This window comes from Aythya fuligula, chromosome 6 (genome assembly GCF_009819795.1).
Source record: "Aythya fuligula isolate bAytFul2 chromosome 6, bAytFul2.pri, whole genome shotgun sequence".
NCBI lineage: Eukaryota > Metazoa > Chordata > Aves > Anseriformes > Anatidae > Aythya > Aythya fuligula.
This window is the reverse complement of record NC_045564.1, coordinates 37272826-37286519: the sequence shown is the minus strand read 5'-3', so window position 1 is coordinate 37286519 and position 13694 is coordinate 37272826. Positions and strand designations below refer to the sequence as shown.

At 38.8% G+C, this 13694-nt stretch overlaps 1 protein-coding gene across 2 annotated transcripts; it reads right to left on the bottom strand.

The window, feature by feature from the left end:
• Window positions 1-5298: 5298 nt before the first annotated feature.
• Window positions 5299-10810, bottom strand: LYPD6B (LY6/PLAUR domain containing 6B). Of its 2 annotated transcripts, none has more exons than XM_032190326.1 (5): window positions 10790-10810; window positions 9323-9476; window positions 8074-8172; window positions 7146-7276; window positions 5299-5673 (listed from the first exon to the last, which is right to left on the bottom strand). In XM_032190326.1, the coding sequence occupies exons 2-5, from the start codon at window positions 9435-9437 to the stop codon at window positions 5509-5511; spliced, it is 510 nt and encodes a 169-aa protein (XP_032046217.1). In that variant the 5' UTR covers window positions 9438-9476; window positions 10790-10810; the 3' UTR covers window positions 5299-5508. The 2 variants fall into 2 exon arrangements, with proteins under 2 accessions (XP_032046217.1, XP_032046216.1); XM_032190325.1 differs by lacking the exon at window positions 10790-10810 and adding an exon at window positions 9554-9586.
• Window positions 10811-13694: the final 2884 nt, after the last annotated feature.

Here is a 13694-nt window from a genome sequence, read left to right as displayed (position 1 = left end):
GGGGACAACAAGGATGTGGCAAGAAGAGAGCTGGCCTTTCCTCCAGCAGGAGTCATGGTCTGCAAGGTGACAGCTACAAGCTACAGATGATGAGGAAATCTTTGAATTAACCCCCAAGAACAGCGTCATTTCTGTCACATTTTCTGGACTTTTCAGCTTTCAGGTTACTCCATTTTCTGTCCTGAAATCCAGCCAGCTTTTGAACTGCTAAGCTTTTCCTGCAGCATTAATCTCATCAATGTTAGAGTAATCCTTACAGCTAACTCTTGTTATTTCTTAAAGCCATGTCAGATCCATGCAAAAGGCTGCAGTGTTTCATCAGGGATGACATTTAGGCTTTTATTTAGAACAAGCAGACAGCCCACCACCACGCCAATCTACATATTTCTGTTATTTACTCAAAAAATACAAGTTACCTAAGTGCACAGCAACACCCCCATGTGAGCAATGGCCATAAACACCCTGGTTCAGCTCCCAGTGCTAACTGGATACCATGGTAAAATTCCCACCAGCTTCGATGGACCAGCACCCCACTCTAAATTCCTTCCACCTCATGAAAAATGAGGCTTTACCAACCACACCTCACAAAGCCATTTATGTATCATAGGGTTCTTTGGCAGCGTTTTCTTTTTTTTTCCCCCCTCATCATTAAACAGAAAGGAACAAACTGCACATCAGGCTGGAAATACTAGTCCATCACAGAAAAATATGAACCCAAAGAAATGTGTTTGATGACTGATTTCCTAGTGACCTGCACGCTGCCTGCATTCAGCAAGGGAAAAAGAAAGAAAAATCAAAAGTATCACAAAAGTATCAATCAAAAGTATACGTTCAGAAATACCTATTTATACATCTATCTAAATATAGGTATTTAGATATCTACTGCTCGAGAAAATAGCGGCTTACATCATCCCTTCATCCAACAGGCATCTGTGAACCCCAAAATCTACAGTGAGCAACAACAGCACCCCTACCTTCTTCTGCTCTGCACCTCACAGAAAAAAGCTGAAAGTGGAAGAGATGTAAGGACCAGGAGGATCCTCAGGCAAATCCTCAGGTGCTCTACAAACTGCTTCTGCTCCAGGTTATCCTGCTGCAGTTCAAGAGGTACAAGGCAGGAACGGCATCCCCAGGTGAAGAGGGGCAGGAAACGTGCTCCTCCTGCTCCTGCAGCTGCTGGCCATTTCCTCAACCTGAAACACCTGCAAACAGCACGTGCTGCAACACCCGGTGCTTCTTCCAGCATCAAGGCAAACAGAGAGGCTCTGTGGGAACAGCTAGAATGGGGTTTTGTAGTTCTTTTTCTTTGAAGTTTTAAATTTCTTTTACGTTACTTGCTATAAAATCCCAAATCAACATTTTATCCTGTTTAAAGAGCTGGCTCTGTGCTGTTTGTTGCCTTGATTTGGAATTTTAACCTGTAGCTAGACCTCAGAGCTCTTCTGATAAGTTAAGAGGCTAGTGTAAATGTTTAATTCTTTGGCACTCTTCTAATTAAATAGTAAAAAATTATTTTCACAAGGGTCGAAGAACCTTCCTCATACCTGGTCTAGTTTGTCTTAAGCAGCAAATGGATTTTTTTCTTCTGCCACAAAGTTTTTCCACCAGCAAATATTTCAGTACTTTTAATTTAAGTGGCACTTCTGGAGAAGAGTTAAAACAGCAGCAGAGAGTAAGAAAGTACTGTACAAACCAACACTGAATAAAGAAGGTTTTCCGTATTTAAACTTTTAAAAATAAGTCTTCCATAGACTGTCCAGTGCAATGTAAAAAATAAAAAATAAAAAATTATACATATACATCACAAAACAACATTTATCTTTCCTCAACTGCATAAATTGATTTACAAACCATTATTCATGAACAAAAATAAGATTCTTATCGGTTCTAAGGGCACTATAAAGGGATCCTTTTGCCCACGAATGCCCATGAGTTTGGCACCCACGGTTTTTACCCAGTGCCTGCTGTCTTTAGAGACAACCCCCTGCCCTGTTACTGAGCAGAATGCACCATTTGCACCCTGCTGCTGGAGGCTGGGAGTACACAGCAGTGTTAGCAAACTTTTCTGCTCTGCATGTAGTTATGGACATGCATTTACACAAATAGCACTTCTAAAGCTGCGTGGCAAATTTAGGCATTAACAAGTAATACACATATTAATCAAAACTGAGATGCATGACATACATACATTGTGGAGCCCCTAGAGATTATTTTTCTTGAATAATATTCTTGACAGTTCCTAAATGATAGATGTCTGAAGAGAAGATATGGGTGATACTTCAATCTATTTAATAAAATATACAAATTCTACCATAAATTAAGATTGCCTACATAGCCGAGCATTAGGAGTGTCAAAAATTTGTGCTGTGATGAATTTTAGCACTATTTTCTCTAATCATTAATGCACATTGCTTATCCTACAAAGTCAGAAACATGAATCAGAAACATAATCAGAAATATAAAGATTTTTACATAGATAAAAAGCAGCAAAGGTTAAATGTGATAGTGTCAAATTCCATATTCCTTCAGCCTACCTGTGCAGCGCTAACAGCTTTTGCATGTTTGTTTTTCTAGAAACAATAGACCTGAGCTTTGCAATAACCAAGGTAGTGATGTATCAAGACGACTGGAATTGATCTTGAATATCCTGCACTTCTGGAATTCTGTTACATTAAAAAATAAACCTTTGGCAACACCACTTCCTCTCATAAACCCAGGTTGCTGCCTTTATTCTTAGTTTCTTTAAAAAAGGATAATTAAAATCAAGCATTCTATTTTGGCACGTCAGTGGAATTCTTAATTTTATTTTTATCCTAGGCAATTCTTCAGCAAATAAGTAAAAGCATTTAAATTATAAGCAAGTTTCTTAACTTTTCAGTTTGGCAAACAGAAAAACCAATCAGTTCAACCAAGAGAAATGCCGACTGATCCACACAGCCCCCAAAGGTCTCCCGGCTGTTGCAGAGAACCTGCAACCCATTTCCTCTGTGCCTGAGCCCACCCTCTGCGCTGCCTTCCAGGGTCTTCCTGGCACTCCCAAATGCTCTGAAATGGCATTTGCAGTGTAAACAAGTGTCAGTGCTTAGATTATTGTAAGTTATTTACTGTAAACTCAGATAAGACTCTAGGGCACTTTAAGGCCTTGTTAAGATTGCCGTAATTATTCCCAGAAACTGAATTATGGAAGCACCTAGTGCTTAGAGGCAAAAACGGGAAAAATAGCATGGCCCAAAACATCCTGTTCAACTCAGGGACTCCCCGTTGAGCACAGAGAAAACGTGGTGTGATTTTCCCTAAGAGAAAAGCTCCAGAAACCTGTAGATCATGTAGCGAAAAGATGACATCTAACGATGAAAAGTAAAAAACAATCTTAATTATGTCTGTAGCTACGTCTGACACCAAGATTAATGCTATGGATGTGTTACCCAGCATTGATCTTTGAACAAAAGAAATATTTCCACAGAACATCCTTGGCAGCTTGGCGTGTTGGGTGGCACAACATTGATCATCAGAACCCACAGCCTGAAAAACCTTGACTTAGACAGCAAGAATTATTTTGCATTGGCAAGGAAAAAGTGTTTCCATCCAACCTCTGTAACTCCGCAACTGCCTGTCAACAATCACAGACTGGTTTTTAAACATATTTATAAGACTTAAAAAGCGTTGCCATTTTACAACATACACAAAACAGAAAACATTACAAAAACTGTTTTTTCAATTGTTAGCTTACACACATTTGGTGACTTAAAAGAGCTAGTACGTAAGCCAATATTAATGCTTAAAAATCCCAGTTTCTAGGGTTACTTGAATTTACTTGAATTTTTCATAGAGCAATTTTGCATCTCTTTGTAAAACTAAGTTTTTACAGTCCCTCCTCTCTGAAAAATGCTTCAACAGTTTATTGCAATATTAACCATCTCATTTAAGAGGAGAAAAAAGTTGCTAGAAAATATCAGAATAATCATACCGGTATAGTCATAAATGAATAACAATTTTATTTACAAAATTAAAAAAGAATGAAATGTAATTTTGCAACCTTGTTAGGTCAAATCCTTAGTTGTGCTGCCATATATTAGGGTTGTCAGAGGAAATGTGTGAAAATGGTGGGGATTTGGAAGAAACACCATTAGGCCAACAGGAGCAGCCAAAATGTGTTAGGATTTAGGATCGTATAAAACCACACTGAGAGGAATCATCTAAAATCTGTACCTGCTGGTCTGTACAATAGCTAGTTTGCAGTGCAAATAACATAAGAATATAAGGTAGAGTATTAAGGTTTAATACATCCAGCTGTAACCTAAACTCTGTTATTTGCCATCTTTGCAGCCATTTATCCAACCGACGAACAGTCATCTAAATGATCAGGATTCAAATAATCAAGCTACGCAAGTATGCAGCATTAAACACCACAATATTGTAATGAAAAAACAAAATCTTGGCCCAAACTTTTCAAATGTGGGTGGCAATGCTAGATAAAAGGGATGTCCAGAGGCCTGGGTTATCCAGTGTTGACTTCTTACCAGCTGATCCAGCAAGGAAACAGCATTTCTGGGAGGATCTTCAGAAAACGGAGACCAAACATAGCAGAGTCCTCTCCTTATTTATAACAAGTGCACACTTAAAATTTTAATGAAAAAGTTATTGCTTGACCATAGCTGCAATTTGAAATCCACGGCATGATTGCTGCATTAATATAAAAAAAAAGACAAGCATTCAGAAGCTGAGGTGAGCAGCTGAGGTGGGTGGGACTCTACTGCAAGAAAATAATCCCATTGAGGGAAGATGAAAATTCCATTTTAGGTGCTCAACTAGCTTGTGATTTTGGGACAGAAACTCTACACAATTTCACATTGTTTTATAATTCAAGTGTGAGCCATTGTATAGAAAAGAGACAAAGTATTATTTTGCATTTCTTCCCATAGAAATTATAGCTCTGGTCAAAATAGAAAAAATTCCCTTGTGTATGTTTTCTCTGAAAACCATAACTAAAGATAAGCTTACACACACCTGTGGATCAAGACAAGACAGTCCATGTTATTTATGCACTGTGAAAAGTTTAAAACCAATTTCCATTAAGATATAGGTTGGCACAGAGTCCATTGAGAGTTCCCTTTTATCTCACCAAGGAAAGGGATTGTCTACAGACACTTTTCACTGTTCAAGAAACACACCAACCATACATGCTTTTTCAACATAAAATAGTGAATTATAACAACTTGATTTCACCCCATTGCCTAGTCACCGGTGGGTTTGCTGTTGGTTGTGTTGTGTTTTGTTTTTTTTTGTATTTGTGTCTATTTTTTTTTTAAATACTGCAGACCATTTGAAGTATCTTCATTAAAATATCCCAGGACTTCACGATGTACACGTCTTCCCACTGTCCTCTTACATTTTATGTAGTTGAGAAGTATCAGTGGCTTCTCCTGGCACGTACTGAATCTTCTTACCATTTCTGCCAGCCCTCGGAAAGGCAAACCCTCTCGAGCACAGGTACAGGAGGATGCTGCATCATGACAAGGCAATCATCACGACTGACACAAGCACTGCGATGTTCACTGTCCACCTGGTGCCATCCGACGTTCTCCGCGCGTGCAAGACAGCAAATACTGCATTTGTGTGGTTGGTTGGTATCTCTACGTTGCAAATCATGCCTTCACAGCAAGAAACACATTCCTGTTGAGAAAAAGGAGATCACTGGACATGGGGCAATTTGGCATGGATGCTGTCTGCTTCGTCTTTGGAGTCTGAAATCTTTCACGTTAAAAATAGCTCCTATCCAAAGATTTTAGGAAAACACTGATATTTAAAAACTGTCTCAAAACTGCATAAAATTCAATAACTACTTTATGATATAGTTCCTTTGCAAAAACATACAAAAGGTTAGACTATCACCAATATTTTAGCAGTACATATTAAAATTAAAAAATAAAAAATTCTAAAATGACTGAAGAAAAAGGAGCTTGCACCTATGTCCACAGTTGTGAGAAATTCTAAGTGAGATTATCAAAATATATACACTTATCAAAATACGTGTTTTGTTTTCAGATCGTGCCAGTGCCACTGAAAGTCTCACAGGGCAAGAAGGAAATTGGACAAACCAAGAGTTTTATGAAGTGAGACAAGGAATACAGTAGTAGCAGAAAGACTCAAGACTGCAACCTCCTTTATAAAAATGAGGCAGCAGTGTTACAATCCTTAATCATAGTGAAGGCACCAGGACGGTGTCGGCCTAGTGACAGTGCCTTTTTTTTCAAGAAAATTTTCCAATGATGTTGGTTTAATAGGTCTGTAAATAGGATTTTTTTTCTTTTATAATTTCAGCAGGTTTTATGCTACAGAAAATCACTTTTTATCTCTTTTAGATTTCTGCCATCAATCTTAAGTAACAAATTAGAGTTTTCTTTATAGTACTTTATGGGCTCCCGTTTGGAAATTATTCTTCTGATAAATGTCACAAAGCATTTGGCTTCTGTCTTCCACAGTTTATTTGGCACAGCTCTTTGTATCTTATATTTTCCTTTAGCACAGGAGTTTTTTTGGCATGGCTGCAGAACAAAACAGAGTATGTTTCAAGCCTCTTGCTAGTCTTACTCTATTTTTGATGACTTTCCACTGTGGAAATTAATTCCCTGAGTAAGGTAGCCAAGCATGGCTGTTCAGAGCCACCAAAGTCTTTTCAGAGTCACTGCACAAAAGGAAACTCCACTGTTCCTACAAGCAGGCTTGTGGAGACAACCAACATGGAATGTGAATCCCAGTATTTTAGCAGGTAGAGCATCAGATAGGAGATCAGATTTACTTCTAAAAATCCTGAATACCCGCAGCATCGCAGGTGCATCAATGCAGGCTGCATAGCCTCCTTGGGTGCCTTACTCAGAAACCAAGGTGCACGCATTGGATGCACCCTGTCAGTGCACCAGAAAGCTCAGGTGCTTTTCTGGAAGTGGTTATTACGTGCTGTCACGCACAAAGAGGAAAGGAGGAAGGAGGGGGTAGTTACGCTTCAGGTGGTAAAATTTAATTTCTGTTGCTAAGTACTGGAGAATACATCTTGGCACATCATCATCAGCTCAGAGGAAAATACAAGAAGTGAAATGGAAACCTCAAAACCAATGTGCTGCTCCTACAGCAAGAGCAGTGCTTACTGTGTGACCGCTTTCTCTGTGATGATGGCAGCCTACAAAATGGCACTCCTCTCCAGTAGCACATTTTTTGGTGACTGACGTACTCTTCCCATGGTCTGTGAAGAGATGAACTGTCAGACAGTACTGAGTACCTACAAAATAAATTTTAAAATGTTAATTTTTTACAGGATGCAGTTTTTTACAGGGTTAAAACTCTTCACACGGTTTAGCAAAACGTTCCCATAAAAATGACGTATTTGGGTTGTCTAAAGCCATTTTTCAACTTGATCAAAACACCATTTTGCAAGAAATTAATTACTGATGAAATCTTAAGCTTAACTGATCCTTCAAACCTCCAGAAATGCTGCTATCACTTAATTAGCACAGTAATCTACACATTTATCTTCCTTTCTCTACTCTTTTTTTGTTTCAGACATGCTTCCTCATTCCGATAGTTCATTTCTTCCCCTTTCCCACTGTTACTATGAATAGCACTGCGAAGAAAAATGAGGAAGCTTATTTCCATTCATTTCTTGGTATCCATCATCCCCTCATACAAGTATGATCCCTGGACATTCAGGTCTTGCTTATCACACGCAAGCCTACAGTGACAATCAGATCTCGGGATGGAAACCAAAAAGGAAGGCAATTCTTAAATGTTTTAATAACATCCTTAAAAGTAATTCCTAGAAAGCGCATGGCCATATATATCTATATACATATACATACATATATATATCTATATAAAATAATATTTGCACTGTTGCTTTGCACTCTGAAATGGTCAGAATATTCCCCTCAGCAAAAATCTTATGACTCATTATTACTAATAAGGGCATCACTGTGTTGGTATGTTAATCCTTTTCACTTAGGCTTCTACAAGAGGGCTGAGGCAGGGAGAAACAAATTCAACTATCGTGGAGAATCCCCTTCGTGCAGAAACACTTACTTTCGGGACACCATCTATCTTCAGCCCATCTGTTACAGTTGTAGTTGTCCACCGCATTATCGCAGGTAAAGCACTTAAAACTGTTTGGAAATGGAGTGGCTTTGAAAGTATTAAAATATAGTAAGTCGGCAAATTAAAACAAAAAGAAAACAAATATTTAAAATAGTATTGTGTTTGCACACACACACACAGACATATTACATGCATGTACATATTTTTAATGGCCACAATCACCTACATATTCATCATTGCTAGATAAATAAAACCTATGAAACAAGTTTTGTTGAAAGCTTCCGTATCTTTAGCTGCTTTTGCCATGCCTGATCATTAAAACACCTCCTCCTCTTTCCATTCTCTCACAGTCAAGAACACCGTTTAAACATTGGTGGGAAAAGCAGGAAAGAGGGAGCATCTTATATGTATGTACACGATAACACATCTGCATGTATGTTTGTACAGACACACAAACACAATCTGCATTGAAATGGCTTTTGATTCTTTTGATGAAAAAACTACATCTTCAAAAGCAGCTTTAGATCTTGGTCTCCAGCTTTGGAAATTTCATTCCCTTTGACAAAGGGATCAAGAGGACTACTTTAAAAGCTTATTTACATGACATACATATACAGATGAACTTGAGATGCAGTTTCCTAGATGCACATATGTACCTAGCATATCTAGCTGTCCAGAGTGTTTGAGATCTATATCAAGAAAGTGTTCTCCCTTAAGTGAAGGTATAGGGAATACTTCTGATGTTAGATAAGAGGCAAAAATATGATGCTATTAGTGACAACTGGCTTCACAGGTCTCACAACATTTTTAATTACCTTCAGCTTGAATTAATTGCAGACTGCATACCTATTCTTTCCCTTACAAAAACCCCAACAAGATAAAGGACAAAGACACCTGTTCTGTATTATTTAGAAGAAATCCATTGCATAATGTTTTCTGTAGGAAGTCATTTCAGAGACAGAAAGTATAACAAAAGCATATAAAATGTGAAAACTACTGCTCTGGTGCATTCTTTAGTTTAGCAATGCATGCAACAGTTTGTTTTCATTCAGTCCACATAAAATCTTGGAAATAAAATAAACCACTACGGATTAAAAAGCAATAGTTTTATTTTTAAAATCTAACATTTCATGTCTGAAGAAGAAAATCCTGTAAGAAACAAAGGATTGAAAGAATATGGCAACTAAAACATTAAGCTATGATTGCACACACAAGAAAAGCATAACTGTCTACTTACGGTCTACTGGAGGCCTCACATTGTAGAAGTTGATGTTCTTTGCTGAAACCCAGTTCCCTGAAAGGACGAAGAATGGAAGAAAAGCTCCAACCAGCGCGTGACAGAATAACAACATGCTGAACGTTGTTGTTCATGAAAAACAAAACTCGTAGGCCTAGGACAGAAAGGGAACACGTTGTTTAGGGGGAATCATAAACAACTAAGCACATGAACAACAAACTTCCTACGAACCAAGTCTGAAACCTTAAAAATTCAGTCTGCAAATCATTACTGGGAAGATGGCTAATGCAAGCTACCTCATTAACAATGATGAACAATCCAAAGCTGAGCAGTTACTGCCTTCTGCTGGCCAAGATCCTGTACAAAGTAGTTAAGTTTCCACAAATTTAAGAACATTATTTCTTTAATCTATTTGCCCTTGCAAGCTATGTCAGTCTCACGGATAGATGCCTTGTAAGCATTCCTAAAAATCAACATCAGGACATGGATCCTTTATATCCTCCTTGAATCAGACAGAATTACATACCATTAAACAAAGTAAAATGCGGATTGTGGGAATATATATATAAATTTTTTTTTTTTTTTTTTTTTGAACACGAACAGCCTAGAACCCAAGATTTAACTGATCCAATTCCTTAAGTGAAATAGATCAGTGTATGCCTGTTGACTTCAGTTAAGCGACACCAACTGAATTAATTCTAAGTGCATTTATCAGTGGCACGGCATTAAAAATCATGAGTGTAAATTAGGTTTATTCCCTTTGCATATCAAGGAAATGTCAAGCAAGATGCTTGGTGGTGATACACACATTTTGGAGAACTGTAAATAGAACATTCAGAGAGATGAGACAAACATTTTGAGTGTGCTTTGTGCATTTCTTCAGGCCCTTTTTGCTCCTTGGCAAGGTTTTTCCGGGAAGAAGAACAATCCCATTAAATTTTTGGTCAGTTTTATATTTAGATGTATACACACACACACACAGACAGACGTGTTTGTATGGTGAAATGTAGCGATACTGGACCTAGTTCAGATATTAAAAAGTAGAATCATATTAAATGGCACTCAGCCCATGCAAATTCCTAGCAGGATAAACAAGCTCGAGAGGAGGCTCCCGCTAAACCTGAGACGTTGCTTTGCGGTGCCAGGTGAATTCATTCAGAAATCTCTCTGCATCCCCCTGCACCATGTTGATGTACACTAGGCCATGCAGGAAGCTCTGAACGGTTCCCAACACTGAAATGAAAATGTTCCTGACAAGACACAGCAGAGAAATCACAGGACTTCCTTCTTTTTCCTGTTTTTCAATTGACGCATACAGGAATTACTTGAAAGACTTTTGCCTATGAAGCAATCAAGAGAAAGTTCAGCTTTATGCCTTGGGAGCTCACCCGTCCTGTTTAGGATCTGTTTTTTAAATCATGGCTTTCTGGATAGATTTCAGTAGATACTGAGAACATCACAGCTTACCTCTACTTACAGTGCACCTCCAGGATTATTTTACGGGGATGCTCCAGACTTCTTCTGACTACAGCCCAGGATCTAGAGCAGAATTAAGAGAAAGAACCTGTGGAAAACAAACAGCAACTGATCATCAAAATTCTGTCCTGAAGGAAATAATCAGCTTACTTACTGTTTGTCCTATTCATATTAAAAACGAGGATACAAAAACTACCATATTTCAGAGTTTCTAACAAAAGACCCAAAGAAGTACCTGAATGAGCTCTGTCCTAGTACAGACGCACAGATTGCCTCCTTCCTGTGACCCCAGTCTTATAAAAGACAATGAGAAACAATGGGACTACTGAGTCCTTCCATGAGGAAGTGTACTTTTCATTTACCTTTCTTTTTTTTTTTTTTTTTTTTGCAAGGGAAAAATATTTTTCAGGCAATTAGCTGGGTGGGACCAGACGAACATATATTTCGTAATCTAGAGATATCTATCAAATCTTTCAACACACGCTGTGACCAAAATAGAAGCACTAAGCAGCAGCAGAGTAATATAAAGGAGTGAAGACGACCATCAGACTCCAGACTGAGGTTATTAGCAAGCTATGTAGTAAACAGGTCCCCCACAGTTCAGTCCTTACTGAAATAGGAACACAAAAATGACAGCCCAAACCCTACCAACACCACAAAATCCAAAAATAGATGTAAAACATAGGTACAGTTCTGTCCAGCTAAGCATGAGTGTTTGGACAGTGATATTTTACAGGACTGAGGATGGTTTATAACCCCCTTGACTTGCCTCACCACCATTACAAGTGTACACTTACTCTTAATGCTGCTTTGAATTTGTTGAGACCCAAACCCGTGCATCATGACTTGATGTTTTTCCACTGTCCCAGAGAATTCCCATTCCAAGTTCCACAGACAACATCATTTTAGACAGTAATTCTCCATATTACCAGTCCCACACTTCCACTTTAACCTATTTTTTATTAGGAGTCAATGCTCTGACCAAGAGAACGAATCACTGTGGCACACCAAACCCCTTTAATACTCCAACTATTATTCCAGATGAGTTGAGGTGCTAAAGTTGATGTAATCACAAAATTAAATAGGTACCAGAAGCAAACTACACCATTAGCATATTTCTATAAAATTATTCCTGCCATGAAAACAGCCAGCCTTAGGAAAACATAACATCTAAAGATGCACAAAGGCTAGCTCAAGGGATCTTCATTTCCCACACGGGGGAGACCCCTCGCGGGGTGAACCAAAACCAAAAACACCTCAATCATACAATACAAAACACAGTTACACACCACTGAATTGGCCAGCTCTTGCAGTGCCTCCTTTTCCACAGAAGTGGAGGACATCCTTGCAGCCATACCCCACATCGAGGTTTTCCTAATCCTGCCTATCGATTTTTCATGATTGGCACCCAAACAAAACGGTGAGGTGCTTGGTGTGACCCCGTACAGCCATTCACTTTCACATTAATCCCATTTATTGATTCATTTTTTCAGGTTTTCTCTGTAAGAAGATAGGGTATCAAATCATCTCAATGCACAGTAGTTGCAAAGTTCATCCCCTTCACTACATTTTCCGTAGTTTCTACTCGATTGAGGAAAAAAATGGCCTTTATGGGGAGACTGGGCTGTAACCCTACCTGATGCACCTGGGTAGCACATAAAAGGCACAAGGACACGTGTGCCAGATTTCTGCAGACTCAGGCTCTCTCTTGCCCTCTCCCCCACGTTCCCATTGCTTTCCCTAGGGCCGCTCATGCCAAATGGAAAATTTTAGAGGAGATAAATACAGAAAAGCCAGTCTTCAGGTGGTGGGAGGCACAGCAAATTGACCTCACGGTTTGCTGTAGTCAAAGGTGTCCTTGTTTGCTAAGCAGGCCAATAAATAATGGATGTCCTTTGAAGTAGCCGTAGTTACACAGCTGCACCAGGAGCCATTTTCAAATAAAATGGGAAAATATTGGCCAAAAAAATAAAATAAAATATAGCTTTCATATCATCCAAAATCTTTAAAATGCTTATTTTCTTCACAGCCTCTTATCTCGGCTCTGCTTTCACACAACATTATCTCGGAGTATGAGCAAACAGTTCATTAGGCACAATTAGGAACTCTCGTTAATGAAGGAAAAACCTGTCACTATATGGAAGATTAACTTATGTAAACAAGACAAAACGTGGAGACAGCATTCAGGGGGTGAGGGAGGAAGACCTGAGAGGGACGGGCTGTTAGCATAGGCTCTGTAAATAGCCTGCAACCGAGACACATTTCAAGAAATCCACGAAGACAACGGCAGCATCAACCGATGTGTTCTGCAAGGTTTGACACTTGATTTTTCAGCGTGTAAAGGAGGAGTAGGAAGCAGCATGCTTCATTTCTGATTTTAATAAAATTCAAGTCTGTCTACATTGTTTTTCCTGGCAGAGCCGATGGAGGATTAGCAGATTTAACATCAGATATGCAATGCAAATGAAACTTCCTCCTGTCATTTTGTAAGCAATCTTCAGGTGCTATTAGATAATTGTGAATGCTTACATAAAGCTTATTAAATAGCACTTCAGGACATAGGAGTTAGACATACATAGGCATAAAGGTATGTATGGTAAGGGCTGCAAAAGTTATAACACCTGACATCATCAGGTGTTCCCTACCTCAAGTCAGACAGGGTAAAACTGACACCCTGACTTACCTAAAAGGGGAAAAATAGCTCCTTGGCTCCCTCATGTCCTAGACGAACACTGCCGCTCTCATGTTTTCCTCTAGAGACCACTTAATTTGATCTGTATGCCAGCATTTACTACATTTCAAAACCCAGGGAGTGAATAAATAGGTGGAAAGACTGAGAGAAAAGCTTAATTTTCTGTGGGAAATAGGCAGAGCACACTTGAAATAAATTTATTTA

Bases quoted from the DNA above. Each gene is read 5' to 3' on its own strand.
- LYPD6B (XM_032190326.1), bottom strand. From the start codon at position 9,437: ATGTTGTTATTCTGTCACGCGCTGGTTGGAGCTTTTCTTCCATTCTTC. The intron at 8,173-9,322 runs GTAAGTAGACAG...ATACTTTCAAAG, and splicing joins TGTGAGGCCTCCAGTAGACC to CCACTCCATTTCCAAACAGT. The intron at 5,674-7,145 runs GTAAGCACTGCT...TTTTCTCAACAG, and splicing joins ACAGAGAAAGCGGTCACACA to GAATGTGTTTCTTGCTGTGA.